The 26,855-nt window shown below is 43.5% G+C and overlaps 1 protein-coding gene across 1 annotated transcript; it reads left to right on the plus strand.

The window, feature by feature from the left end:
• Positions 1-945: 945 nt before the first annotated feature.
• On the plus strand, positions 946-26,328 carry LOC117373616 (solute carrier organic anion transporter family member 4A1-like). Its single transcript, XM_033969680.2, has 12 exons — positions 946-1,039; positions 9,283-10,280; positions 11,929-12,019; positions 12,223-12,344; positions 16,277-16,388; positions 18,851-19,005; positions 20,291-20,555; positions 21,257-21,407; positions 22,574-22,743; positions 23,669-23,733; positions 23,938-24,086; positions 25,825-26,328. The coding sequence occupies exons 2-12, from the start codon at positions 9,473-9,475 to the stop codon at positions 25,990-25,992; spliced, it is 2,256 nt and encodes a 751-aa protein (XP_033825571.1). The 5' UTR covers positions 946-1,039; positions 9,283-9,472; the 3' UTR covers positions 25,993-26,328.
• The last annotated feature ends 527 nt before the right edge of the window (positions 26,329-26,855 follow it).

The following is a 26,855-nucleotide window of genomic DNA, read 5'->3' on the forward strand; positions in this document are numbered from 1 at the left end:
TGAGACAATCCAGCACATAACTGCAGGGTGTAAGATGCTGCAAGGAAAGCAAACATGGAGCAGCATAACCAAGTGGCGGACATAGTGTACAGAAACATCTGTGCAGAGTACGGACTGGAGGTGGGAAACACCTCCAAAGGTAGTGGAGAATGACTGAGCCAAAATCCGGTGGAAATTCCAGATGCAGACTGACAGAATGGTGATGGACCAACCGGACATTGTGGTGGTGGAAAAACAACAGAGCAAAGCCACTGTGGTGAACATCACAGTACCAAGTGATGATAACATCAGGAAAAAGGAACAAGAGAAACTAGAGAAATACAAGGGGCTCAAAGAAGAGCTGGAGAAGGCCTGGAAAGTGAAGGCATCAGTGGTGCCTGTGGTCATCGGAGCCCTCGGGGCAGTGACCCCCAAACTGGAGGAGTGGCTAAAGCAGATCCCAGGAAAAAAACATCAGACATCTCAGTCCAGAAAACTGCAGCACTAAGAACAACAAAGATACTGTGCAGAACCATCAAGCTTACCCATACACGGTATACGGGTAAGACGCTCATTTTGGGTCCAGCCAATTTTTATCATCATTAGTCTATTTTTTATTTATTTTTTTATCAGCCAATATCTAAATATACAATAGGAATATTTAAATGAAATTCCTACTTTTCTATCAGTCGTTTTGCTGCTTTATCAAAGACTTAAATAACTGAGTCATTATTATTATTATTATTATTATTATTATTATTATTATTATTCACTGTATAAACAACAACACTCTATATAAAGTCATTTTTTTTATTTCTGACACGTTGATAAAACGGTCTGAACGCGCTCCATACTCATGCGCATGCGTAATACAGTGTGCGCGTGCTGGGATTTACCTTTCACTGGCGATACTGCGTCATCACTCATCCTCCAATGAGAAAAGCCTCCACACCGGCTGCAAAAGAAGAGAGAAGAGAAGGAGAGCGGAGGAGAGATAAAGAGAGCGCAGACATGACAGGAGCGTGCGTAACGGCGGCGAGCCCCAAGCCATAATTTCCAGGTGAGATTTTCATTTTTCTTTTAAACGGATCCTGGCGCTAAAACGTGGTCCATCTGCGGCTCCGAGTGGTTGCGGATCGGTTCGTGGATGCGCGGAGGTTAGCCCAGCCAAATCGCACCTGCCCGGGACGTGTCGAGCCAAAGATAACACGCAAAACCAAACGAGGATACCGTCACACAGCGGAACAGGCGCAGCGCGACGTCCGCATCCCCCTGCGTTAATCCGGGTGTTTGTGAGCTGTCCCCGGGCTCGTGAGGCTTGGGAGGCTCGAGAACGTGCTCTGTCACATAAACGGCCCATCTCACATGAGCAACGCGGCTTAATCTGAACCAGCCCCAGATTATCCAAGTTTGAATTTAGCACAGAGCACAAAAAGCATGAAATATGCGCGAAAAAACAACAGCCACAAAGAAACGAGGATGAGACAAGACCAGACAACGTTTAAGACGAAAGTGTAGGGTAGAGTCCTGGTTTATTCCTGGTTCAGTCCTGGTTTAGTCCTGGTTCAGTCCATGTTTAGTCCTGGTTTAGTCCTGGTTCAGTCCACGTTTAGTCCTGGTTTAGTCCTGGTTCAGTCCACGTTTAGTCCTGGTTTAGTCCTGGTTCAGTCCACGTTTAGTCCTGCTTTAGTCCTGGTTCAGTGTTGGTTTAGTCCTGGGTGAGTCCTGGTTCAGTCCATGTTTAATCCTGGTTCAGTCCTGCTTTAGTCCTGGTTCAGTCCTGGGTTAGTCCTGGTTCAGTCCATGTTTATTCCTGGTTCAGTCCTGGGTTAGTCCTGGGTTAGTCCTGGTTCAGTCCTGATTTAGTCCTGGTTCAGTCCTGGTTTAGTCCTGGTTTAGTCCTGGTTCAGTCCTGGTTTAGTCCTGGTTTAGTCCTGGTTCAGTGCATGTTTAGTCCTGGTTCAGTCCTGGGTTAGTCCTGGGTTAGTCCTGGTTCAGTCCATGTTCAGTCCATGTTCAGTCCTGGTTCAGTCCTGGTTTAGTCCTGATTTAGTCCTGGTTCAGTCCTGGTTCAGTCCTGGTTCAGTCCATGTTTAGTCCTGGTTTGGTCCTGGTTCAGTCCATGTTCAGTCCATGTTCAGTCCATGTTCAGTCCTGGTTCAGTCCTGGTTTAGTCCTGGTTTAGTCCTGGTTCAGTCCTGGTTCAGTCCATGTTTAGTCCTGGTTTGGTCCTGGTTCAGTCCATGTTCAGTCCATGTTCAGTCCTGGTTCAGTCCTGGTTTAGTCCTGCTTTAGTCCTGGTTTAGTCCTGGTTCAGTCCTGGTTCAGTCCATGTTTAGTCCTGGTTTGGTCCTGGTTCAGTCCATGTTCAGTCCATGTTCAGTCCTGGTTCAGTCCTGGTTCAGTCCTGCTTTAGTCCTGGTTTCCTCCACATTATTCCGGTGGCCTCTTTACACCTGCGTCTCATGTGGGCTGTGCTGTTTGGGCTCATATCTGTGTTGTGGAGTAAACACAGAATTTAAACGCAGCAACGTATGAGGCTGTGTAAATACTAAAATCATGAATATATGAGGTTATGTGTCCTGGGGCTGGAGAAAGTATCGAACGAATTGATCCTAAAACTAGTATCGAAACTAGATACTCATTTTTGACAGGTATTGATACTAAAAAAGTCCCGTTGACAGAAATGAACCTTTCCTAAACAAGTATAAGACACATAGACTAGTTTACACCATGGACCACTATGATTCTACTGGACACTGAGGGATTACACAGATATAACGACACGGGAATAGAACATCACAGTATATTGTCTAACGAAAGAGTGTTTTTATTAGCATTGTGGTGTCGGTATTGAGTATTGAGTCGATTCCTTAGTATCGAAATGGAGTTTGAAGCTTTAGTATCGTGACACTATTATAACGTGAAAGTAAACATAACATCAGGCCAGTTTTTTTCCACTAAATAAACCCATTTTGAACTAATTGTTTAAACTACAGCTATAATGATTTGAACAGGACCTCAGCGTTTGGTCAGGTACACTATAAAAAAAAAAAAACCCGCTATGTGACTTTATGATCCATGTTTCTGCACAAACTAACTCCCCAGATCTGAACCTCGACCGCGACCTTTGACCTCTGGGTCCGAGACCAAACCTCTTCTCTTCAAATCATTTATGAAGCTCAACAAAATCACTAGATCTGCCTTTGTAATAAAGTCATATCTTTATTTTTACAACACCAACAGACACGCACACCTCAAAACTGACACTTGTGAGGTTTAATCCGTGTTCTAATGTTGTTTCCTCATCACAAACAGACCTGGAGTTGTGTTTTGTTTCATTCACACATGTTTAACACACAAACCCTGCATATTTAGGCTGAGTTCAGTCCTGGTTCAGTCCTGGTTCAGTCCTGGTTCAGTCCTGGTTCAGTCCTGGTTCAGTCCTGGTTCAGTCCTGGTTCAGTCCTGGTTCAGTCCTGGTTCAGTCCTTGTTACTCAAACATGTGTGAATGAAAACACAACTCCAGGTCTGTTTTTGAGGAGGTCACATCATTATAACACGGCTTAAAGCTCAGAGGAGTCGTTTTGTGTCATACTGGAGCTTAAGCCTCTCTCTAAAGTCACATATGAGTGTACTTGTTTTGGGAGTAAACTCACTGAGCGTTGTCTTTGTGGAGGTGACCCTCGGGAGGAGAGCTTATGTTTCATGTGTGCGATGCTCTGACCCAGTTCTCTACCAGATGGGACAGAGGAGCCAACTTCACTCGCTCAACAGGGACCGCGCCCTTTGAGGTCCAATTCTGAGGTCCCCATTCTTTTCCACAGAACCATAAAACATCAAAAATCTGATTTGATTCGATACTTAAACCTTTCTCTAAACTAGATCCTCTTTTTTTGTCAGGTATCGATATTAAAAAACGAAAACTAAAAAAGTCCCATTGACAGAAATGATCCTTTCCTGAATATGTTTATAATGATATGGAGCTGTATCTTTCACAAGTAGTTTTGTTTTACTCACAGTCTGGTCCACATTCTCCACAACTAGACTCGGTCATCCAATCAGATGTCTTTATTTCAGTGACACGTGTGAATCGAAGCGGCTCATTGGTCACTCATCATTTACAAACAAAACCACATTCCTCTCTCTCAGATGAAAAGTTCTGCAGAAATCCTCCATGTTTTTCAGTCCTGTGATAGTTTTGTTCTTTCTTTTTTCCTCGTGAGCAGCCATATTTGTTTTGATACAGACAGTCCGTGTCCCTGATGGACCTGTCAATCAAGGTGGTACTCGTAGGCGTTTCTTGGTATTTTGAAAACTGAGAACAGCCTATTGTTTCCAGTCTCCCTCAGGCTTGTTCTGTCTGTGGCTCAAATGTAGAGCAGTGACACATGAGCCGTTCGGTGACGCTCAGACTCTGTCCCTTTTAAACTTCTGCATATTTTAGGTTAAACAGTTCCTCTGCATGAACTTGACCTATGACACGAGAGCAGAGTTTAAAGGCGCCACACCTGATTTTTACCGTTTTAAACAGTTTGGTCCAGAGTTATTCCTCATTTACTTTATGCACTCACCAGGATGAGTTTATAAGCACTTTACACAACTCTCACAGACCAGTTTTGAACTTATTTCGACTTATTTCCAGTGATTGTTTTGTAATTTCTGATGTTGTCGTTTGCTAGTTTGTGCTTTGTAAACGTGTACATAAAACAGGGAGCAATGCTAAAACTTCAAACTGAATTTTCGAAACTAAGGAAAAGACTCAATACTCGATACCGACTTCAATTCCATGATGATAATAAAAACACTCTTTCTTTAGACACTGATGTTCCACATTTAATGTTCATACTTTCTGTTCTATCCCCATGTGTCTCATATCTGTGTAATCCTCAGTGTCCAGTAGGTTCATAGTGGTCCATGGGTGTGTACTAGTCTATGTGTGATTTTCAATACTTTTAACAGTCCTATTTGGATGTGTACAATCTCTACACACAAGAGTACTTAATACTCCTGACAGAATGTTTGCTGAGTTTTGTAAAAAGTGCAGTATCAGTCTGGAATATTTACTTAAGTCAAGGCAAGTTTATTTGTGCAGAACAATTCCTACACAAAGTAAATCAAAGTGCTTTACAGAATAAGAAAGACATTCAAATCACTATACAACAAATCAAAACAAAAATAATCATAAATAATCATCATTAAATGAACATTAAAGGAGAAAAGTGCAGAATAAAAACATTTCAGTCATATGCACAACTAAACTGAAGTGTTTTGAGCTTGAATTTAAACATTGTCAAAGTAGAGGCCTGTCTCACATCTTCAGGAAGATTGCTTCAAGTTTTAGCTGTGCAAAACTCAAATACATATACCACATGTTTAGTCTTGGTTCAGTTCTGGTTTCGACCTCCTTATTCCTGTAAAGGTTGAAATACCACGGTCCTAGGATTGACCCCTGGGGCACCCCACAGGTCAGGGACATTTTTTCTGAGACACATTTCCCAATTTCATTAAAGTACTCCCTGTCTTCTAGATGGGACTTGAACCAGTTTAGTGCAGTACCACAGATGCCCTCCCAGTCCTCTAGTCTCTGTAAGAGGATCCCATGATCCACAGTGTCAAAGGCAGCACTCAGATCTAACAGGATCAAGACTGAGACTCAGTGCTGTGGTGGTGTCTAAAACCTGACTGAAAAACATCACAGGAGTTGTACATTTGTTTATTTACTAAAAACAAAAGATGTGGGAAGTAACAGGCAGAAGTTGAAGTACTGAGATGCTCTTGAACAAATAGGGGAAGGAAAAAAGTAGCAAAAGAAAGATTGTTATTGTAAAACAGAACTTACTGAATGATTTGTGAAACATTTCTACATGGGAATTTTGTGATTAGATTTGCGTCTTGTGTTAATGCTAAAATTCTGTTCAAAGTTCACATTTTATACACGTCCAGAAGAACTGATCAAGAAACTGAACAGGGAGGGCATCTGACACACAGGGAGGTGGTTAGACTGGTTTACTCCTGGTTTAGACCTGGTTTAGACCTGGTTCAGTTCTGGTTTAGACCTGGTTCTGTCCTGGTTCAGTCCTGGTTCTGTCCTGGTTTAGTCCTGGTTTAGTCCTGGTTTAGACCTGGTTTAGACCTGGTTTAGTCCTGGTTCAGTCCTGGTTTAGACCTGGTTTAATCCTGGTCTAGTCCTGGTCTAGTTCGGGTTTAGACCTTGTTTAGACCTGGTTTAGTCTTGGTTTAGTCCTGATTTAGTCTTGCTTTAGTCTTGCTTTAGTCCTGGTTCAGTTCTGCTTTAGTCCTGGTTCAGTCCTGGTTCAGTCCTGCTTTAGACCTGGTTCTGTCCTGGTCTAGTCCTGGTCTAGCTCAGGTTTAGACCTTGTTTAGACCTGGTTTAGTCTTGCTTTAGTCCTGGTTTAGGCCTGGTTTAGTCCTGCTTTAGTCCTGATTTAGTCTTGCTTTAGTCTTGCTTTAGTCCTGGTTCAGTTCTGCTTTAGTCCTGGTTCAGTCCTGGTTCAGTCCTGCTTTAGACCTGGTTCTGTCCTGGTCTAGTCCTGGTCTAGCTCAGGTTTAGACCTTGTTTAGACCTGGTTTAGTCCTGGTCTAGTTCAGGTTTAGACCTTGTTTAGACCTGGTTTAGTCTTGGTTTAGTCCTGGTTTAGCCCTGGTTTAGCCCTGGTTTAGCCCTGGTTTAGCCCTGGTTTAGACTTGGATTAGACTTTGTTTAATCCTGGTTTAAGCCTTTGACAAGGGCTGAACTCTAAGGAGGGACTGCTCTGTCTGTGATATTCCGGCTTTAGTGACTGGGAGCTGTTTCCCTTAGAGGCGTGTGCTATGACAACCCAGAACACCTGCTCACCCGCTGCAGGTTCACGTGCACTTTTTTATCCCCGTTTATTCTGCATTTGACCCACCCTTCAGCGCTGCTATGGCATTCAGTCAGAAGGTTAACATTAGGTTGACTTTGCAATGTTTTCTCAAAATGCACCCATCCCTTCATCCATCCCTGTCTCCATCCCTTTCTCCTTCCCTCCCTCCATGTTCTTTATCTGATGTCGGGTTGTGGAGGGTTTAAACAGGGATGCCCAGACTTCCACTTCCACACACACTTCCTCCATTTCTTCCGGGGCGGATAACAAGGTGTTCCCAGCATTCCTGCTTTAGGTGCTTTCAAATAGTCACAAAAGCAAACTTCAAAAAGCCATTGTTTTACGCACGACAGAAAACAAATATGGTCCACAGTGAGTTTGGAGACTTCCATAGAAAACTGGATAAAAACCCACTCTGTGTAACAGACTGTGTAAAGAAGAGGACTAGGTGAGTGTGACGTCACCCACAGCGTCCGGCTCAACCACGAGTGTCAGGCACACAGCCCCTCCGACTAGACCACTGGTTTAGCAGCGTGCGGGCACCTAGCAACGAGGCTGTCAATAAACCTGTTGCGAACGCTAGCAGGAGAAACCTCAGGGAAAGCAAGATCACATTGGTCTGTTTTAACTATCTGCACAACAGAGACACACCGAACCTTTGGACAAATAGTTTGATCAATATTGTAGTGACCTCCATCGCATTGATCTGTTGTAACTGTTCATATCCTAATTTAGAAACAAAATAGTGAAATAAAAACCCCAGGATCATGTAGAGCGGGTTAATACAAACAATAAGACCAAAATGATGAGTCTGGCAGCAGCAGTTACAGAGAGAGAGGACACAGTTTTTCAATAGAAAGTAAATTGGAGCCAGAGTCAATAGAGCAGGAAGTGCGCCCATGAGAGCAGCAGGTTTGCAGGTAGCTAGCATGACCTTGAAATCCTCTCATCTGGAGAAAAACACTACTGCTAACTAACTACTATGGACCATTACACCGTTGTCACCAAAGAAAATGCAGTGAAATGTGACACTTTAGGTTATGAATGACCTTCAACCACAAGCCGTCACTCCAAAATGTTTACTCAAGCAGGAGTCATGTCTGTGCAATAAGCTCTGTGCCATTGACTGTATGTATACATGGACCTAGCTAACCTGCTAGCCGCTGCGTTCCAAACAGGAAGTGAGCATTACTGTCAACAGCCTCGCTTCAGATTGGCTGTTTGGTTGCTATGATACTTGCGGCCGAAATTTCAAATATGTAACTCTGCTCCAAATGTGCTCCTATACCTGCTAGCCTCGATGAGCTTCATTTGGAGCAGAACGCTGTGGGTGTCGTTGCTCTTAGTCCACCTCTTCACACAGTCTGTGGCAAAATTTAGGCAAGTTTTGGTCCTTGTTTACATCATGGTTTGTAGGTAACAGTTATGGAATTACCTCAACATATGTCACATCTGCTGTCCAACCAGGAAGTAATATAAACTTTACCAAAAGAAAAAAATAGACTAGGCAGGATTTTCGTACCATCTTAAACACATTTATATTAACTATGTTTGAGTAAAATGATTGATAGGTCTGACCTCATATGCTCTTTGCGCCTGATTAAAGACTAAACCAATAAAATGCACAAAGGCATTCGAGTTTTACAACCAGATAAGAACTCTTTGATAAGAAGAATCACAGCCAAGAGAAACAAACACAATCTGTGATAAGGGTTTAAAAACTTTCTTTACAAACTTTCTGTGCTTTACAAAAAATAACAGAAGAATCCAAATGTTTCAGGTCACCCTTTTTCAGTGTCCACCTGTTATGTAAACAATAAGAAATACATTTAAAAATATTTAAGCATTAACAATTACATTTAAAGGTCCTTTATTACACAAAATGTGCTCTTTTAAGCTTTTAGTCAGGTTATAATGTTGTTACCTAAAAAACATACCTGGAGTTGTGTTTGAATAACACATTATTAGTTTCTACATCTCCAAAGCTCAAAATGCTCTGTTCCACCTTGTGATGTCATGAAGTGGTAGTTTTCAAATTAACAGCTCCTTTTACCTTTAGTTCAGTAGAAATTAGCAATTCCAGGGCTGAAGTGATCCAAATGATTCTAGTGAAGGTGTGTGGAGTTTAAAAAACATAGTGGAGCACTTCCTGTATCACCACATGACATCACAAAGTGTTTTCAGCTTGAAAGAAGAACTCAGCCTAAATATACAGGGTTTATGTGTTCAACGTAGGAATGAAACAAAACACAACTCCAGGTCTGTTTGTGACGAGGAAACAACATTAAAACACAGATCAGAGCATAGTGTAATATATAGAGAATAAGACTGGCCCTAGCACTGCTCCCTGAGGTACCCTTTAAATCTCCAGCTTGTCCAAGTTACATGTTTTGGTCTTTTTCACTGTTCACTGACTGTTTTTCCTTTTTGCAGGTATTCCATTTCAGGACTAAGAAGCACATCCTTCACCTGCACAACAGAGACACACCGAACCTTTGGACAAACTGAACTAAAGCCTGTTTAGGACCAGCCACAGGACACACGGGAATGGAACAATTTTCAACGTGAAAATAAAGTCACTCAATCGGCCATTGTCCAGCCCCTGGTGCCCCCCGAGGGCCCCATGCCTGGGCTGCTAAATGCAGACACCTCCTCTAGCTCCAGACAGGAGCTGTTGGACCTGCAGGACTACACTCCTGATGGAGATACTGGTTTGGACTCCCAGAGCCACAGTCCCATAGGCTCCGCTCCCAGGAGCCCCTCGAGTCTTGGAGCTGATGTTTCTGCTCATGTTTTCACTGGAGCGACGTCCTTCCAGGGACAGTTCTGTGAGCTAGGACCAGCTCAATGTGGGAACAGTCCAATGGAACAGGACTCGGACCAGCTGTGTGGCTGGGGGTCTCTGAGGCCCAAAGCTATCCAGGTGTTCAACACTCCGCGCTGGGTTCTGTTCTTTCTGTCTGTGGCCTCTTTCCTCCAGGGTCTGATCATAAACGGTTTGATCAACACTGTAGTGACCTCCATCGAGAGACGCTTTGACCTGAGCAGCTCCCAGACCGGCCTCATTGTCAGCTCCTATGACATTGCTGCGTGTGTGTGTTTGGCGTTTGCCAGTTACTTTGGGGGGAATGGGCACAAGCCTCGTTGGCTGGGCTGGGGCATCATGATCATGGGTCTGGGGTCTCTGGTCTTTGCCCTGCCTCACTTCACCACACCTGCGTACCAGGTGAGCTCTGTGGAGGTGTCGGACCTGTGCTCTGGGGCTAACAGCAGCCTGTGTGAGGGCAAAGGAAGGGGAGGTCTGTCCCGGTACAGTCTCGTCTTCATGTTGAGTCAGTTTCTCCATGGCATCGGAGCCACGCCCCTATACACGCTCGGGGTCACGTACCTGGACCAGAACGTGCACTGCAGCGCCGCACCCGTCTACATCGGTCAGTCTGTAACTAAGACACACACAGTACATACTTAAATATTACTGTTACAGGGCCCATATTACACTATGCACTGATCTCTGTTCTAATGTTTCCTCATCACACACAGACCTGGAGTTGTGTTTTTTTCATTCACACATGTTTAACACACAAACCCTGCATATTTAGGCTGAGTTCTTCTCTCAAACAGAAAACACTGTTCCACCTTGTGATGTCATCAAGTGGTAATACAGCAAGTGCTGTATTAAAACTGTGTTTTAAACTCCTTCACTAGAATCATTTGGATCATTTCAGTCCTGGAATTGCCAGTCTCTACTGAACTGAAGGCAAAAGGAGCTGTTAACTTAAACTACCACTTCATGACATCACAAGGTGGAACAGAGCGTTTTGAGCTTTGGAGATGTAGACAGACTAATAATAAAGTGTTACTCAAACATGTGTGAATGACCTGTTCTGGTCTCTTCTGGTCTCTTTTTTGATTTGCATAGTTTCAGATGTTTTTCATGTTACATTGACTCTACTGTCACAGCCCACACTATCTCTCTGTTATCTTTCTCTCTGTCCTCTCTTTCTGTGTCATCCACTTCTCTCTCCCCTTCTTTCTTTCTTTCTTTCTTTCTTTCTTTCTTTCTTTCTCTCACCTCTCCTTACAAATACTATTTGTCTCCCTCTTTCTGTTTCTTCCATCTGTCTTCTGTATCTCACTTCTCTCGCTCTATTTCTTCCTTTCTTGTTTCTCTCTCCCACATATTTTTCTTTCTCCTCTCACTCCTGTCTCCCTTCTTTCTCTCTCCTTATACTCCTTTCGCTCTCTCTCTCTACCCCCCTCTCTCCTTACACTCATCTTTCGCTCTCTCTTTACACTGCTCTTTCTTGTCTCTCTCTCCTTACAATCCTCTTCTCTCTCCCTCTCTGTCTTTACACTCTTCTTCTCTCTCCCTCTCTCTTTACATTCATCTTTTTTGTCTCTCTCTCCTTACACTCCTCTTCTCTGTCCCTCCTTACACTTGTCTTTTTGTCTCTCTCCTTACACCCCTCTTCTCTCTCCCTCCTTACACTCATCTTTTTGTCTCTCTCTCCTTACACCCCTCTTCTCCCTCTCTCTTTACACTCATCTTTTTTGTCTCTCTCTCCTCTTCTCTCTCCCTCCTTACACTCATCTTTTTGGCTCTCTCTCCTTACACTCCTCTTCTCTGTCCCTCCTTACACTTGTCTTTTTGTCTCTCTCCTTACACTCCTCTTCTCTGTCCCTCCTTACACTTGTCTTTTTGTCTCTCTCCTTACACTCCTCTTCTCCCTCCCTCCTCACACTCATCTTTTTGTCTCTCTCTCCTTACACCCCTCTTCTCTGTCCCTCCTTACACTTGTCTTTTTGTCTCTCTCTCCTTACACTCCTCTTCTCCCTCCCTCTCTATGTCTTTACACTGTTCTTCTCTCTCCCTCTCTCTTTACACTCATCTTTTTGTCTCTCTCTCTCCTTACACTCCTCTCTCTCTCCTTACACTCCTTGTCTCTCCCTCCTTACACTCATCTTTTTGTCTCTCTCTCTCCTTACACTCCTCTCCCCCTCCTTACACTCATCTTTTTGTCTCTCTCTCTTTACACTCCTCTCCCCCTCCTCACACTCATCTTTTTGTCTCTCTCTCAGGGATCTTCTACACTGCTGCCACAGTGGGCCCTGCGGTGGGTTATCTTGTGGGGGGATACTTCCTCAACATTTTCACAGAGATTCACATAAAGTAAGTCCACACACACACAGTCTATGATGTTTACCCAGGACCTTCTTGCTGTGAGTCAGAAGTGCTCACTGCTGCGCCTCCAAAGAGGAGGGCAGTCACTGTTGAGCTTCATATGTTTGTCTCTCTATGTAACTCCTGATGGATAAAAACACAAACAAAACATTGATTGATAATAATGTTTCCATGTGAACGCTGTGGTGCAGGGCAGATGTGACCCCGGATAACCCTCTGTGGGTGGGGGGCTGGTGGATCGGGTTCCTGGGCGGAGGAGCCCTGTCTTTGCTGGTGGCCATCCCCATCCTGGGCTATCCCCGAGAGCTGCCAGGTAACTACCACTCGGTAACCAATGACAACCCTTTTTTCTATAGCCGTTAGCATTAGCGCTCAATAATTGCAAATGATATCAAATAATCCAGAGAGTTTGGGCTGGTATCAACCCAGCAACACATTTGTATCAGAGCCTCGTTTAATGTGTTGAGTGTGTAAACCTTTTGGTGTTTTATTTTAGATCATAATTAGCGTGTAAAAGTGTGATTTGAACTAACGGCTAATACACTTTAATTTGAGATATCTGACCTAGTGTGGTTCTGTGTGACTCTAAACCTCATGTTTTACATGTGACTGAGGAGAGCAAATACATGTTCTAGTCTTTAACATGGGCCTGGCTTCATTTGTCTGTGAGCGTTCAATTTGACATAACTCCAGGGAGTAGCAACGCCAAGTGATCGAGCTGTAGCAACAGGCAGAGAGAAATTCACTATCTAGGGCTAGCTAATGTCATGCTAACAACAACTCACTAACAACAGGGCTTGAGTAGGGCTAAAAAGAAATTCTTTGGAGGTTCAAATGTGTTTTAATTACCAACCTTTTTTTTTCTTAGTAAAATCTTTGGTAATGAAAACACATTTGACCCTCCAGAGAATTCCTCTGTCACCAATTCACAAAATTACATCCAAAAATGTAGCGATAACTGACTCACTTATCTTCTGCCCAAGGCAAACAAGGAAGTAACATAAACGTTAACAAAGCCAGATATGATTTATAATGAAACCATCCATCCATTTTCTTCTGCTTAAGCGGGGGCCGGGTCGCGGGGGCAGCAGTCTAAGCAGGGACTCCCAGACTTCCCTCACCCCAGACACGTCCTCCAGCTCCTCCGGTGGGATCCCAAGGCGTTCCCAGCTCCAGCCGGGAGACATAGTCCCTCCAGTGTGTCCTGGGTCTTCCCCCGGCGCCTCCTCCTGGTGGGACATGCCCAGAACACCTCCCTAGGGAGGCGTCCAGGAGGCATCCTGAGCAGATGCCCGAGCCACCTCAGTTGGTTCCTCTCAACGTGTAGGAGCAGCGGCTCTACTCCGAGCTCCTCCCGTGTGACCGAGCTCCTCACCCTATCCCTAAGGGTGCGCCTGGCCACTCTGCGGAGGAAGCCCATTTCGGCCGCTTGTATCCGCGACCTTGTCCTTTCGGTCATTACCCAGAGCTCATGACCATAGGTGAGGGTAGGAACGTAGATTGACCGGTAAATCGAGAGCTTCGCCTTTGGACTCAGCTCCTTCTTTACCACAACGGACCGATACAGCGACCGCATCACTGCAGACACTGCACCGATCCGCCTGTCAATCTCACGCTCCATCCTTCCCTCACTCGTGAACAAGACCCCGAGATACTTGAACTCCTCCACTTGGGGCAGAGACTCACCACCCACCCGGAGAGAGCAAACCACCTTTTTCCGGTCGAGAACCATGGCCTCGGATTTGGAGGAGCTGATTCTCATCTCAGCCACTTCACACTCGGCTGCAAATCGCCCCAGTGCCTGCTGCAGGTCCTGGCTCGAAGAAGCCATCAGGACAACATCATCTGCAAACAGCAGAGATGAAATCCTGTGGTTCTCAAACCAGGCCCCCTCCGGCCCCTGGCTGCGCCTAGAAATTCTGTCCATAAATATAATGAACAGAACCGGTGACAAAGGGCAGCCCTGGCGGAGTCCAACATGCACCGGGAGCAGGTCTGACTTACTGCCGGCAATGAACACAGCTCCTGCTCCGGTCATACAGGGACCGGACAGCCCTTAGCAAAGAGCCCCGGACCCCATACTCCCAGAGCACCCCCCAAAGGACACCACGAGGGACATGGTCGAATGCCTTCTCCAGATCCACAAAGCACATGGACTGGTTGGGCAAACTCCCATGAGCCCTCGAGGACCCGATGGAGAGTATAGAGCTGGTCCAGTGTTCCACGACTGTGACGAAAACCACACTGCTCCTCCTGAATCCGAGTTTCGACTATCGGTCGGATTCTCCTCTCCAGTACCCTGGAATAGACCTTACCGGGAAGGCTGAGGAGTGTGATTCCCCTGTAATTGGAACACACCCTCCAGTCCCCCTTCTTATACAGAGGGACCACCACCCCGGTCTGCCATTCCACAGGTACTGTCCCCGACCGCCACGCGATGTTACAGAGACGTGTCAGCCAACCATAAAGGCTCATATTACACTACACTCTGACTTCTGTTCTGTTGTTTCCTCATCACAAACAGACCTGGAGTTGTGTGTTGTTTCATTCATACAGTTTAACACACAATCTGCATTTAGGCTTCATAACATCACAAGGTGGAACTGATGATTTTGAGCGTTGGAGATTGAAGGGTATATCAAGTAATAAAGCTTCTTCTGCATCACACACACACACACACACACACACACACACCCCCACACACACACATATATATATATATATATATATATATATATATATATATATATATATATATATATATATATATAACACCGACTTCATATATTACTTTGAATACTGTTTCATGAAGTCACATATTGGCTTGAACACTGTTTTAATGCTTTAGAACTGAAATAATTTATTCATTATAATAGTTCCCTTTAAAGGCAGCATTGTGTGTTCTGAATAATGGGAGGCAGTTGGTGCTTTGCAGAAACTCCTTTACAGAGATAAGGCAGAGGCCAGAGGAGACTCAAGGCCGAAAAACAGACTGGTGCATGTTGTATTTTACCTTTGGGTCAGGGAGACTTAAGTCCTGCATACGTAGGCTGTTAGGGACGCTGGCCTGACCCAAAGTTATGCATTAGATTGTATTTGTTAAGGGAATACATTTTTGTGATTTGAACTGATTGAATCCGGTTGTCATTTTGATAGAACACGCCTAACAAGATGTAGACCAGGGGTGTTCATTACGTCGATCGCGATCTACCAGTCGATCGCGAAGGCATTTTGTGTAGATCACGTCCCGTCATCCATCCAGTCACATGACTAATATACAGGACAACAGTCAGATTACACCTGACCCTAGGTCACATCATGGGCGCTGCACACGCAGAAACAAGCGCGAGTTAGTTTAACCCTATAGCGTCGGATCCTGTCATCACCGATAGAGTCGCGGTTGTGGACTTTCCAGCAGCGTAACTCCACGCCCAGTCGTGCTCTCATGTAAATTCAAACGGCGTCTCAAAGCGGAGACATGGGGCCATCTCAATATTTTACCATCATTACAGTAATCTGCCTCTGTTGTCCTGAAGGTGACGATTGAGAGCGCGGGGGCTGCGGGGATTTATCATTTATTCGATGCGTAAAAGAAAAAATACGGATGGATGTGTAAAATAGAAGTAGTTGTGTGAAAAAATGCAGTAAATTCTGATACTTTGTTTAACATGATTTTTATGGTTATAAAAAAAAGACAAAACCATAATCCAGATGATTAGCTCTGTTATCACTTTCAAACGAAAAATGCAATTTTACTCCCATCCCTCTGTGATTCCATTCAGTGTCATCAGAGCAGTAATCATTATTCAAGTAATTATGAACATGTAGGAAGTTCAATTGTGTTGTGGTATTATCTCATGACGTTGTGCAGGTACATGAAAATGCACTGTACATGTAAGAATTCATAATACATTTACAAATAAATATATGTTTAACATTTTTGTATTAGGTGGTAGATCTTTCAGACACGATCATTTTAAAAGTAGCTCACATACTGAAAAAGTCTGAGCACCCCTGATGTAGACAGACTAATAATAAAGTGTTACTCAAACATGTGTGAATGAAACAAAACACAACTCCAGGTCTGTTTTTGAGGAGCAAACAGCCTTATAACATGACTTAAAGCTCAAAAGAGTCAGTTTTGTGTGATATAGGCCCTTTAAACACGGTCATGTTTACCTCGTGTGTGGTCTCACTTGTCTAATATTGTGCCTTATAATGAGTGTGTTATAATGTGTGCTCTAGGCTCGCAGGAGACCGCAGCGATCCGTGTGTCCGAGGCGCATCAGGGGAAAGAGGGAAGCCACGCCTCCACATCCGACCCTCAGTTTGGGAAGACGCTCAGAGACATGCCACGGTACAGCTCCACTACCACTATTACACACAACGAACTCGCCTGTCGGGAAGTTGCCGTGGGCGATGCCATCGTCATTGGAGTTGTATTATTTTGCATAGAGCTGCTGATCTTAACAGCAAGTAAGATATAAACAGACCACAGAAGCAATACTAGTATCGAATATCAGCGCCGGTTCGTTGCTATTGGTTCAGCTGATATTGGCTCATTGATATCGGCCCCATACGGTTCCATGATATCCATTCCATGATATCAGTCTAACTGATATCGGCTCTATGGTATCGGCCCCATGATATCGGTCCGGCTGATATCCTAGTAGAACTTTTAATTAGATATAATAAGTCTATAAGCTTTTAGTTGTACAAAGCTGATGTCTTGTGTAACACGTTCACTCTGTTGTGTACACTGGTATCAGTTAATATTAATATGATACCTAAAATCAATCATGTATCGATATCGGTATCAGAGCTGAGTGAATCAGTGAATCCCTGATATGAACACTAAAGATGTTTTAAAACCTCCCAGTGAATCAGTGCATTTTACACATATCAGCCGACTTTATATCAGATGTGAGCTGCAAAAACTTCCTCAAATTCTCCATTGAAATGAATGGGATCCTCGCTTAACTGGAAGTGCCACCACAAAGAGGGCGTGGCTTTGAGCATTTAGAGGATAAAGTGGGCAGGGTCGAACAAGGTCAATACGTTCACGTCCACAGATTCTAAAGAAGTGGAATAAGTGAGTGTGACGTCACTCACACCGTTCGGCTCCAGCCAAATGAAGCTCATCGAGGCTGGAGCAGTGATAGGACAGGGGTGTCCAAACTATGGCCCGGGGGCCAAATACAAATCAATTTCAATACTTAATACTTGAAACTCCGATACCATAATGATAACAAACACTCTTTCTTTAGACAATATACTGTGATATTCCACATTAAATGTTGTACTTTGTGTTCTATTCCCATGTGTCTTATATCTGTGTAATCCCTCAGTGTCCAGTAGGTTCATAGTGGTCCATGGTGTGTACTACTCTGTGTGTCTTATACTTGTGAAAAATACAACTCAACATCATTATAAACATATTCAGGAAAGGTTCACTTCTGTCCTGTGAATGTGTGAATGTTTTAGTATCGATACCTGACAAAAATGAATCTAGTTTCTGTATCAGTGATTTTCAATACTTTGAAAACTCTGGTTTGTGAGATAATATCCCCGATGTCTGACAGGAGTTGAAAAAGCTCATGAGCAGGAGTGAAGTAACAGCTGATGTCAGTATGATGTTAACAGAAGGCTGCAGACTGGAGAGTGTGTGCAGCATCGTCGTCAGCAAACTCTAAACATTCTAACATTAAAACATTTAAAGAAAAAGATTATTGAACTTTTAGTTAAACGATTCTCTTAATTAAACTTGTCTGCAGATCTTAAAGTCCTGGAGACATTCCTGATGGAGGGATTGTTGTAATCCTGTGACATAATGATCATAATCCGAGCGTAATCCCTGTCTTCAGATAAATGAGCAGAGTTTAACATCATGAACTCACCAGAAGGTTTCAATCTCAAAACAAAACAGGGCCTTAAACTGTTGTTATGATGTGCAGTTTAAGGCCCTGTTATATAAATGGACATAGCTAACCTGTTAGCCGGCGAGTTCCAAATAGGACGTGATCATGGGCGCACTTCCAGCTCCATCGACTTTGGCTCCAATTCACTTTCTGTGTAAAAACTGTGGCCCCTCTCCCTGTACCTGCTGCTGTCAGACTCGTCCTTTTGGTCTTAAAATGTTTGTGCGGACTCACTCTACAAGATCCTAGGGTTTTTATTTCACTATTGTGCTTGTACATCAAGATATCAACATTAATAACAGACAAATCAGGAGCCTTCTTTTCCTGAGGTTGCTCCCGCTAAGGTTAACGATGAGTTTGATTGACAGCGTTGCTAAGTGCCTGCTCCCTGTTAAACCAGAGGTACAAGCAAGAAGGGCCGTTACCATCAACAGCCTGGTTCTGGGTTGGCTCTTTGGTCGCTATGATACTCCTGGTCGGAAATGGACTCCAAATTAGCCCCATAACTTCTGGCCTCGATGAGCTTCATCTGACTGGAGCCAAACGCTGTGGGTGACATCACACTCACTTAGACCACTCTTTTACACAGTCTATGATCTGAACAAGGCATGCAATACAACCTTTACAACATCACAAAAGTAATGTGATTTACATTTTTTTAACAGTCAAAGCTTCAGTATATAAATTTTTAGCCAAAAATTATACTAAAATAAAGGCAAATTGTGTTTATTGCACTGAAAAACATAGAAACTGTGAGCAGGCTTGCATCTCCACAAACCTAACTCTTGTTTGGCCTGGCAGAGGACTTGTTCCTGCCTGTTTCCATGAAAATGTTGTTGTTTTTGCCAAATAATTCCACAGTATTTGTGTATATTTGATTTCATATTTGTCTTCTGTGCAGGTGTGTGTTGCTGCTGCTGAAAAACCCCACCTTCCTCTTCCTCTGTTTGGCCGGAGCCTCAGACGCAAACCTCATCGCCGCCATGTCCACGTTCGGCCCCAAGATCCTGGAGTCGCAGTTCAGCCTCAGCGCGTCCAAGGCAGCCGCCATCTTTGGTAGGTCATGGACATTTTGAGGGGCTCTCTCAGGACATTTTTGATAATATAAATCTCATTTCCTGTCAAATCTGGAATGTTTTAGATGAATAAATCTATTTATGATCAGCCTGATACAGAATAACAGGCTGTAGATCCACTGTGGAAGCCTCCGTCTCTCCAAGAGTCAAACATGAAATTTATGTCATTGTTGTCTCCTGTGTCAGTGGTTCTCTGTAGAGCCCCGCCCCCTGCTCCCTCCCTGGCTCTGCCCCTGCTCTACAGTACACGGAGCGCCCCCTGTCTGTGAGCTGCAGCCTCCAGACACAGTCCAACCCAAAACTAGGCCTGTCACAATTAGGCATGGGACAATACTGAAATTTTGTGTGATGATTATCACGGCCATAATTGTGATTAACGATTATATCATGGTAATTATTAAAGTTGCTGATAGTTTAAAATGTTCTGGATGAGCAGGGCCGTCAACTGAAATTTTGGGGCCCAGTGCAAGCAGTCTCAGTGGGCCCCCCTTTAATACAAATCAATAGGGAGAGAGTCCTATTAAACCCTCAGATAACAGACCTCTTTGTCCCCCTGTCGACTCCCCTGTGGGTAAGTTGTTTTTTTTCTGCACATTCTGGTGATACAATGGCGATTATCTCTTTTTGCGATCATCACGATTATATAAAATGTCCCATGAACGATTATTGTCGACCCTTTTTACCACATGTCCCATCCCTAGTCACAATAACACATTTTGAAGTTCTGACACAAAAACCCTGAAGTAGAATTATCCCCAAGAACTACTTTAAATGCACAGTATGGTTGAAAAAACAATAAGTAAACAGCAGAATGAAACACTTTGGGAGTTGGTTTGTTTTTATAATGAGTCAGCTCAAATTTAATCGTAGAACAGGAAAAATAACAAAAATGTCCTGACTAGTTCTAAGAAAAACTCTCACGATAAATATTGACCCCCAAAAATGATTGTTCTGTCTCACATATACTGAAATCGACAAGTCACTACAGTTTTTATTATGACAGGCACGTCTAAAACTACTGTCCAAACACTTAAGCTTTAACAGTTCTGTTGATTTTATGAAGGTCAGGGTCATGACGCTCTTAACTAGTCTGAGGTCAGAGCGGGTCAGGGCCTTACTGACTCACATGACTTTATACTTTTCTGTTGTTTCTAGGGCTGTAACTGTTTCATTCCTAAACTGTTTTGTTGTATTCAGTCGTTACAGTTTCATGTTTATAATGCTAACATGTAACCCAGCTCCGCCCTGCTCCCCCTGTCCCGTAGGGTCGCTGGTGGTCCCGGCAGGAGGAGGGGGCACGTTCTTAGGAGGTTACATCGTGCAGAGGTGTGACCTTCGTTGTCGCGGGATCATTCGCTTTTGTGCGGTTTGCTGCTCGCTCAGTCTGCTCTCCGCCTTCGTTTTCTTCGTCCACTGCCCCGACGTCTCCATGGCGGGGGTCACTGCTCCGTACGGAATCCAGCAAATGGACTCCGATCTGGGGGAGGCGTCCTGGGGCTCCCTCACCTCCACCAGCGCTCCGGCCAACAGGTCAGATGACAAGCCTGTATTCAGACCTCTGCACAGTGAGGCTGTTAAATGTATCGAAATCCTATACTAGATCCTCATTTGAGCAGGTATCAATACTAAAATCGTCACATTCACAGGACAGAACTGAACGCTGCCTATAGGAATGTGCGATATATAGTATTGGTATAATATGGCAAATATGGAGTGCCATTTTTGAACAAACTATCCATCCCTCCATGTTCTTCCTCTTATCCGGGGGAGCAGTCTAAGCAGGTACTCCCAGACTTCCCTCACCCCAGACACTTCCTCCAGCTCCTCCGGTGGCACCAATATGAAACTAATTATTTATATTTATTGTTGTGAGTTTGTGATCTTTATTTCAACTTATGAAAAGATACATTTGTAGGCCACAGCAGCAGGTCAAATGTCGGCTCAGAAAAAAAAAAATCCATATTGGCCCATCTTTTCTTTCCTGAATGTCTTTATAATGATGTTGAGCGGTGTCTTTCACAAGTATAAGACACATAGACTAGTACACACCCATGGACCAGTATGAACCTACTGGACACTGAGGATTACACAGATATGAGACACATGGGGATAGAACACAAAGTACCAACATTTAATGTGGAACACCACAGTGTATTAAAGAAAGAGTGTTTTGTGATCATGGTGGGGCAGATGCAGACTTTCACATTGTGCTCTCCTCCTGGTGTCCACAGCTCGTCTCTGGATGAGCGGCTCTTGGCTCAGTGTAACAGTAACTGCAGCTGTGACAGACTCTTCAATCCTGTGTGTGGAGCAGATCACCGCATGTATTTCTCTCCCTGCTACGCTGGCTGCACCTCCATCAACCTCACCTCAGAAGGACAGGTACTTTACAGGAACAACAATAACAACAACAGTATTTAAAGTGGTTCTAAGCACTATAATAGTTTTTTTTTGCTATTAAACTGTGTATATGGTGTTTGAAGAGCATTATCTGTTCATCGTGTTTTTAGCAGGACTCCAGACTAAGCATTTGAGTTGGCTGCACTAGAACTTTCTTCTTATTTAAGCCATCGTAACATTGTCTGTAAATTGCTTCAACAATAACTACTGTATACATAACTGGTTTAATTACTTTATTCTACAATATATCAGTACTGACTAGTTTCTATTGAATGTTGTTTATTTGATCAAATAACATGTACGAATTTACCTTTTCTTGAAATCATAGTTAGCTATGAAGTAAATATTGATTACAAAAACTAGTCACAGTCAGACATCTGTGCTTTTAAGGATCTTTACAGTTCACTGTAGTAAGTGCAGAGTTAGACCTCCAGTTTTAATAGTTGATCTTTGACGTCTTTTGTTGTCTAGTTTATTTTCTTCTGCACCTCACACAACAACAGCCTCATGTAAGAAAAGAAACAGTGTGGACGATCTGTGACGATCGCTTTAAATGTAAATACTGCATCTCATTCACCACATCAGCCTCTGCTCCCAATGACTTTAGCATCTGGTCAGGGGTGAGGGGTGTGGTCAGGGGTGAGGGGTGTGGTCAGGGGTGAGGGGTGTGGTCAGGGGTGAGGGGTTTGGTCAGGGGTGAGGGGTTTGGTCAGGGGTGAGGGGTGTGGTCAGGGGTGAGGGGTGTGGTCAGGGGTGAGGGGTGTGGTCAGGGATGAGGCAAGGCAAGTGAATTAAAAACTTACTAAAAACTGTTTAGCTTTCACTTAAAACTGTAATTAAAATGCCTTCTGTACTATTTAATCTGTGTTTATAATGAAAAGAGAGGACACAGGCAGGAACATTTTTAGTTGCACCGGGCAAAATCTCAGGTGCGTGTACGCGGTCACATTCTGGAGCCCTGTTTAGGCAACTTTAGAGCAAACTAAATCAAGTTGCAGGTTTCTGGTCAAAGACAGTCAAAATCTAAGTGTGTGGTGCCCCCAGGGGGCTTTGCACATCTTTAAGATGGTGTGTGTCAGATGCCCTCCGTGTGTCACTGTGTTATTTTTCAGTCAGACTGACGTTTAATGCCTTGTGTTCATTTGCAGGTGTACAGCAACTGCTCATGTGTGGTGGCTAACAGCTCACACGAGCGCTTAGCGTTGGCGGGCAGGTGCAGCACTGCTTGTCCCTACATGCCACTCTTCCTCACAGTCTTCTTCTTCTGTATCCTCTTCACCTTCCTCACCAGCATCCCCGCCATCACTGCCACCCTCAGGTCAGTCGTGCTATGACACTGGGTCACTGATTCCACATACACATTTATATTAGTAACAAGGTGGTGCTGGGTTTCAGAACACAAGACTCTATGGGCCAATATTTTTGAAAACAGATGGGAGCAGTTAAAGTGAATCTTGTTCAAATTCAATTTCAATTCAATTTATTTTTGTAAAGCCCCAAATCACAGCAGCTGTTGCCTCTTAGGGCTGAACAGGATATTTGATTTAACCAGCAAAGACAATGAAACAGACATCGGTCAATAACAGGCAAGCAAATGAACCAACACAAAACAGACAGTGAGCACTCCTGTCACTACATCTGTGAACAATCTTTGTGACCAACAGTGAACACAAGAGCTGCTCAGAAACAAACCCGACAGAAAAGAAGAATAATAGCCCAAAAACCCAAATTAAAATAATAACCCAAACTGCTTGGTCAGAATAGTCAAGAGTTGTGTTGATGTGTAACTACATTTTAGTGAAATGTGTTTAACCATATGTGGTCTCACCTGTCATATGTGGTCTCACCTGTCGAGTGTGGTCTCACCTGTCGAGTGTGGTCTCACCTGTCGTGTGTGGTCTCACCTGTCGTGTGTGGTCTCACCTGTCGTGTGTGGTCTCACCTTTCGAGTGTGTTCTCACCTGTCGTGTGTGGTCTCACCTGTCGAGTGTGTTCTCACCTGTCGTGTGTGGTCTCACCTGTCGAGTGTGGTCTCACCTGTCATGTGTGGTCTCACCTGTCGAGTGTGGTCTCACCTGTCGTTTGTGGTCTCACCTGTCGTGTGTGTTCTCACCTGTCGTGTGTGGTATTACCTGTCGTGTGTGTTCTCACCTGTCGTGTGTGTTCTCACCTGACGTGTGTGGTATTACCTGTCATGTGTGGTCTCACCTGTCGTGTGTGTTCTCACCTGTCATGTGCTGCAGGTGTGTGACAGAGAAACAGAAGTCTTTTGCTCTCGGGATCCAGTGGATTCTCGTGCGGACTCTGGGTGAGACTCTTATTATTATTCCACTGTTTCACCTCATGTCACGTTTCTATAATATCAAAACCTGGAAACTGTTCAATTCTGACACCGTCTTCTCTCTCTATCCCTCCATCTCTTTCTTTTGCCTTACTTCCTCTACTTTCTCCCTCCTTCTCTCTCCATCTCCCTCATTCTCTTCCTATCTCTATCCCTCCCTCTCTCTCTCAGGTGCCATTCCCGGGCCGATCATCTTTGGTTCTATGGTGGATCGCTCCTGTTTGCTGTGGCAGGATAAATGTGGAGAACAGGGCTCGTGTTTCGTTTATAAAAACACAGACATGAGTCGCTTCACTCTCATCGCTGGAATCATCTATAAGGTAAAGACCTGCATCTATAACAGGGGTCACCAACCTTTTTTAACCTGAGAGCTACTTTATGGGCACTGAGTCATACAAAGAGCGACCAGTTTGAGACGCTCTTCTGAAATAACACATTTTCTCAGTTTGCCTTTAGTTATACATTATTAATAATGATAAATGATGATCATCTATGTGAACACACTGATCACGTTGTAAGACACTGATCACATTAATGATTTCTCAAAATAATTATCAACAATGAGCAAGGAGGGAAACAGATATCAGTATTCAGCACTTTAACTTTAGTAATCTTAGTAATTGTTAAATTTCCAGATGACACTTACATCACTACATCTCATAGGAAAAGTGTCCCATTTTCACTGTCCACTGACAAACCTTTTTAACAAAACATAAATAATATACATTGCACCATGTTTCATAAAGTTATCAATTATGTAATGTTAAAGAAAAATAATCTTACATATTTTTAAATAAATCTCGGTTGCGTTGTGTGACTTTTTCACCCGTGTCGTGAAAAAAGCCTGTTGTTTACCCAAAGCTGCATTTAGCTCTGGGCTTGTTCTGCCCATAGTGCGCGTCCCCGTGGGGAGTGCGCGCCCCCGTGGGGAGTGCGCGTCCCCTTGGGGAGTGCGCGTCCCCGTGGGGAGTGCGCGTCCCCGTGTGTAGTTAGTGTGGAGTTTTGTGAGATATAGTGAAGTGTCCCTCCACATTGTGCCGCTTTGCCGTCACCACAGTCGCTCCGCAGATGAGAGACGCGCAGGTTTCTTTTACAGTCTTAAATCGTTGTGAAAGTGATCTCTTTATTTTCTACCATGTTTTGGAGTAAGAAACTGCATTCAGCGCATCCTCACAGCGCTCGTGAGCGGAGCACTGGTTTTGTCACGCGCACAATACTGACCTTTGAAGTGAGTAGGTCAAAGTTCACCTTAACTTATCTAAACTTCACGTATAATGAACATATGTTTAAGATATTGTCATTTTTAAATCTATATAAACGCAAGGGTGATTAAAAAAAATATAGCAACAAAATAAAATTAAATTTTAGATGCAGCTCATTAGTGAGTTGTGCTATTTTTAGAACCGGTCTGTGGGCGACTCATGTGGGGCCTGGGGCCGACATGGCGCAGGGTTGGTGACCCCTGATCTATAAGGTAAAGAGATAACGGGATAGACATTACATTTAAGGTTTCAAAATTTATTTGCTGGTTTTCAAAATGTACTTCCTGGTTTGAAATCATGACTTCACACTAACATAACTGTTATCTAGTAACCATGTGGTACACTAGACTAAAACTCTTGTACTCTTGTAATGTACACAGAAATTAATATTTGATGAATACAAAATTAAGACAACACCTTTATCTTGTTGAAAAAATGTTGAAAAAGAAAAGAAAGAAAGAAAAAAATGTGTTTCTTGTGTGAACTGTGCCAAATTTTAGGACAGAATTCTCCAATGTGATGTCATCAATGTGATGTCATCAGTGTGATGTCATCAGTGTGGGACTCTCAGATCTTTCTACTTCCTGAAATTTTCAACATATTTTTCAACTTTTCTTCACAAACTGCTTCTTGGTGTAAAACTATAATTTATATTTACATCATATATAATTCTGTCAGATTAAGTCAGAATGAGAGAATCATTAGAATCTGTCAAATTAACAATGTGCTTAGTCAAATTTCTAGTTAAATTATGAAATTCTACAGACAGTCCTCGTGTGTTTTTACGTCTCTGCAGATTTTGGCGACCATCTTGTTTCTGTTGGCGAGTTTGGTTTACAGAGCTCCGCCTGACTCCCCTCGCAGCAGCTGTGAAAGCACCACCGACCCAGGGACCGCAGACCTCAGCTGCAAGACTCCTCCAGCAGATGGCGTCATAGTCAACAGACACGCCAGGGACGACTAGGGACCGCCGCTCAGGCATTCTCACAGGGATAAAACCACTTGAATTCAGAATATACTTTTTAGACTTTCATTTGTTTTAGTTTTATGGCGTTTTACTGATTTTTTACTAATTAGGGGGAGATTCAAATGTCCTTACAAAAATACACAACCAGTCAAAAGTTTGGACACATTTTTTATTTTTTATTTTTTTTCTATTATTTCCATGATTATTCAAACTGTAGATTCTCACTGAAGGCATCAAATCTATGAATGACTGCTCACTGCTGAATCTCCTTATTTTCAAATGGGTGTGATTGACAGGTGGATTAGCCAATCAGGGACAGGCATGGTCCATATCAGAAAAAATAAACGATAAAAACAAGACTGAAAAACATGGAGGATGAATGAGCTCCTTTGTTTCACATGTATCACTGAAAAAAACAGATCTGATTGGATGATCACGTTTGACCGAGACTGAGACGCAACGGAGGGCGAGGGACCAGACTGATATCAATCTGTATAAAACACAGAGAGATCAGTCTGGATTTGTCAGGCAAATATAAGGTAGTAACAGAAAATATATTCAGTATTTTTTTTTAAATTACATCAGTCAATCAAGTTTAGTTTGACACCAGTTAGTTTTAACAAATAAATGCAGTAATCTTTAATGTTTTTATTTTTCCAGACGCCCACGCACTTACTTCTCCAGTTTTATTTTCTTAATCGATGATACTCATAGGATTCACCAGCATTGCATAGTCATTTAAGTATGAATGAAAAAAAATGTGCTTCACACTAGTGTGATGTGCAGCTGTCCATAGTAAACGTCTTTCGGGGCGCCGCATGTTGTTGGCGCTCCAAAAGACGTTTACGGCTACGTCAGCT

The sequence above is a fragment of the Periophthalmus magnuspinnatus genome, chromosome 7 (assembly GCF_009829125.3).
Source record: "Periophthalmus magnuspinnatus isolate fPerMag1 chromosome 7, fPerMag1.2.pri, whole genome shotgun sequence".
NCBI classification, from domain to species: Eukaryota; Metazoa; Chordata; class Actinopteri; order Gobiiformes; family Gobiidae; genus Periophthalmus; species Periophthalmus magnuspinnatus.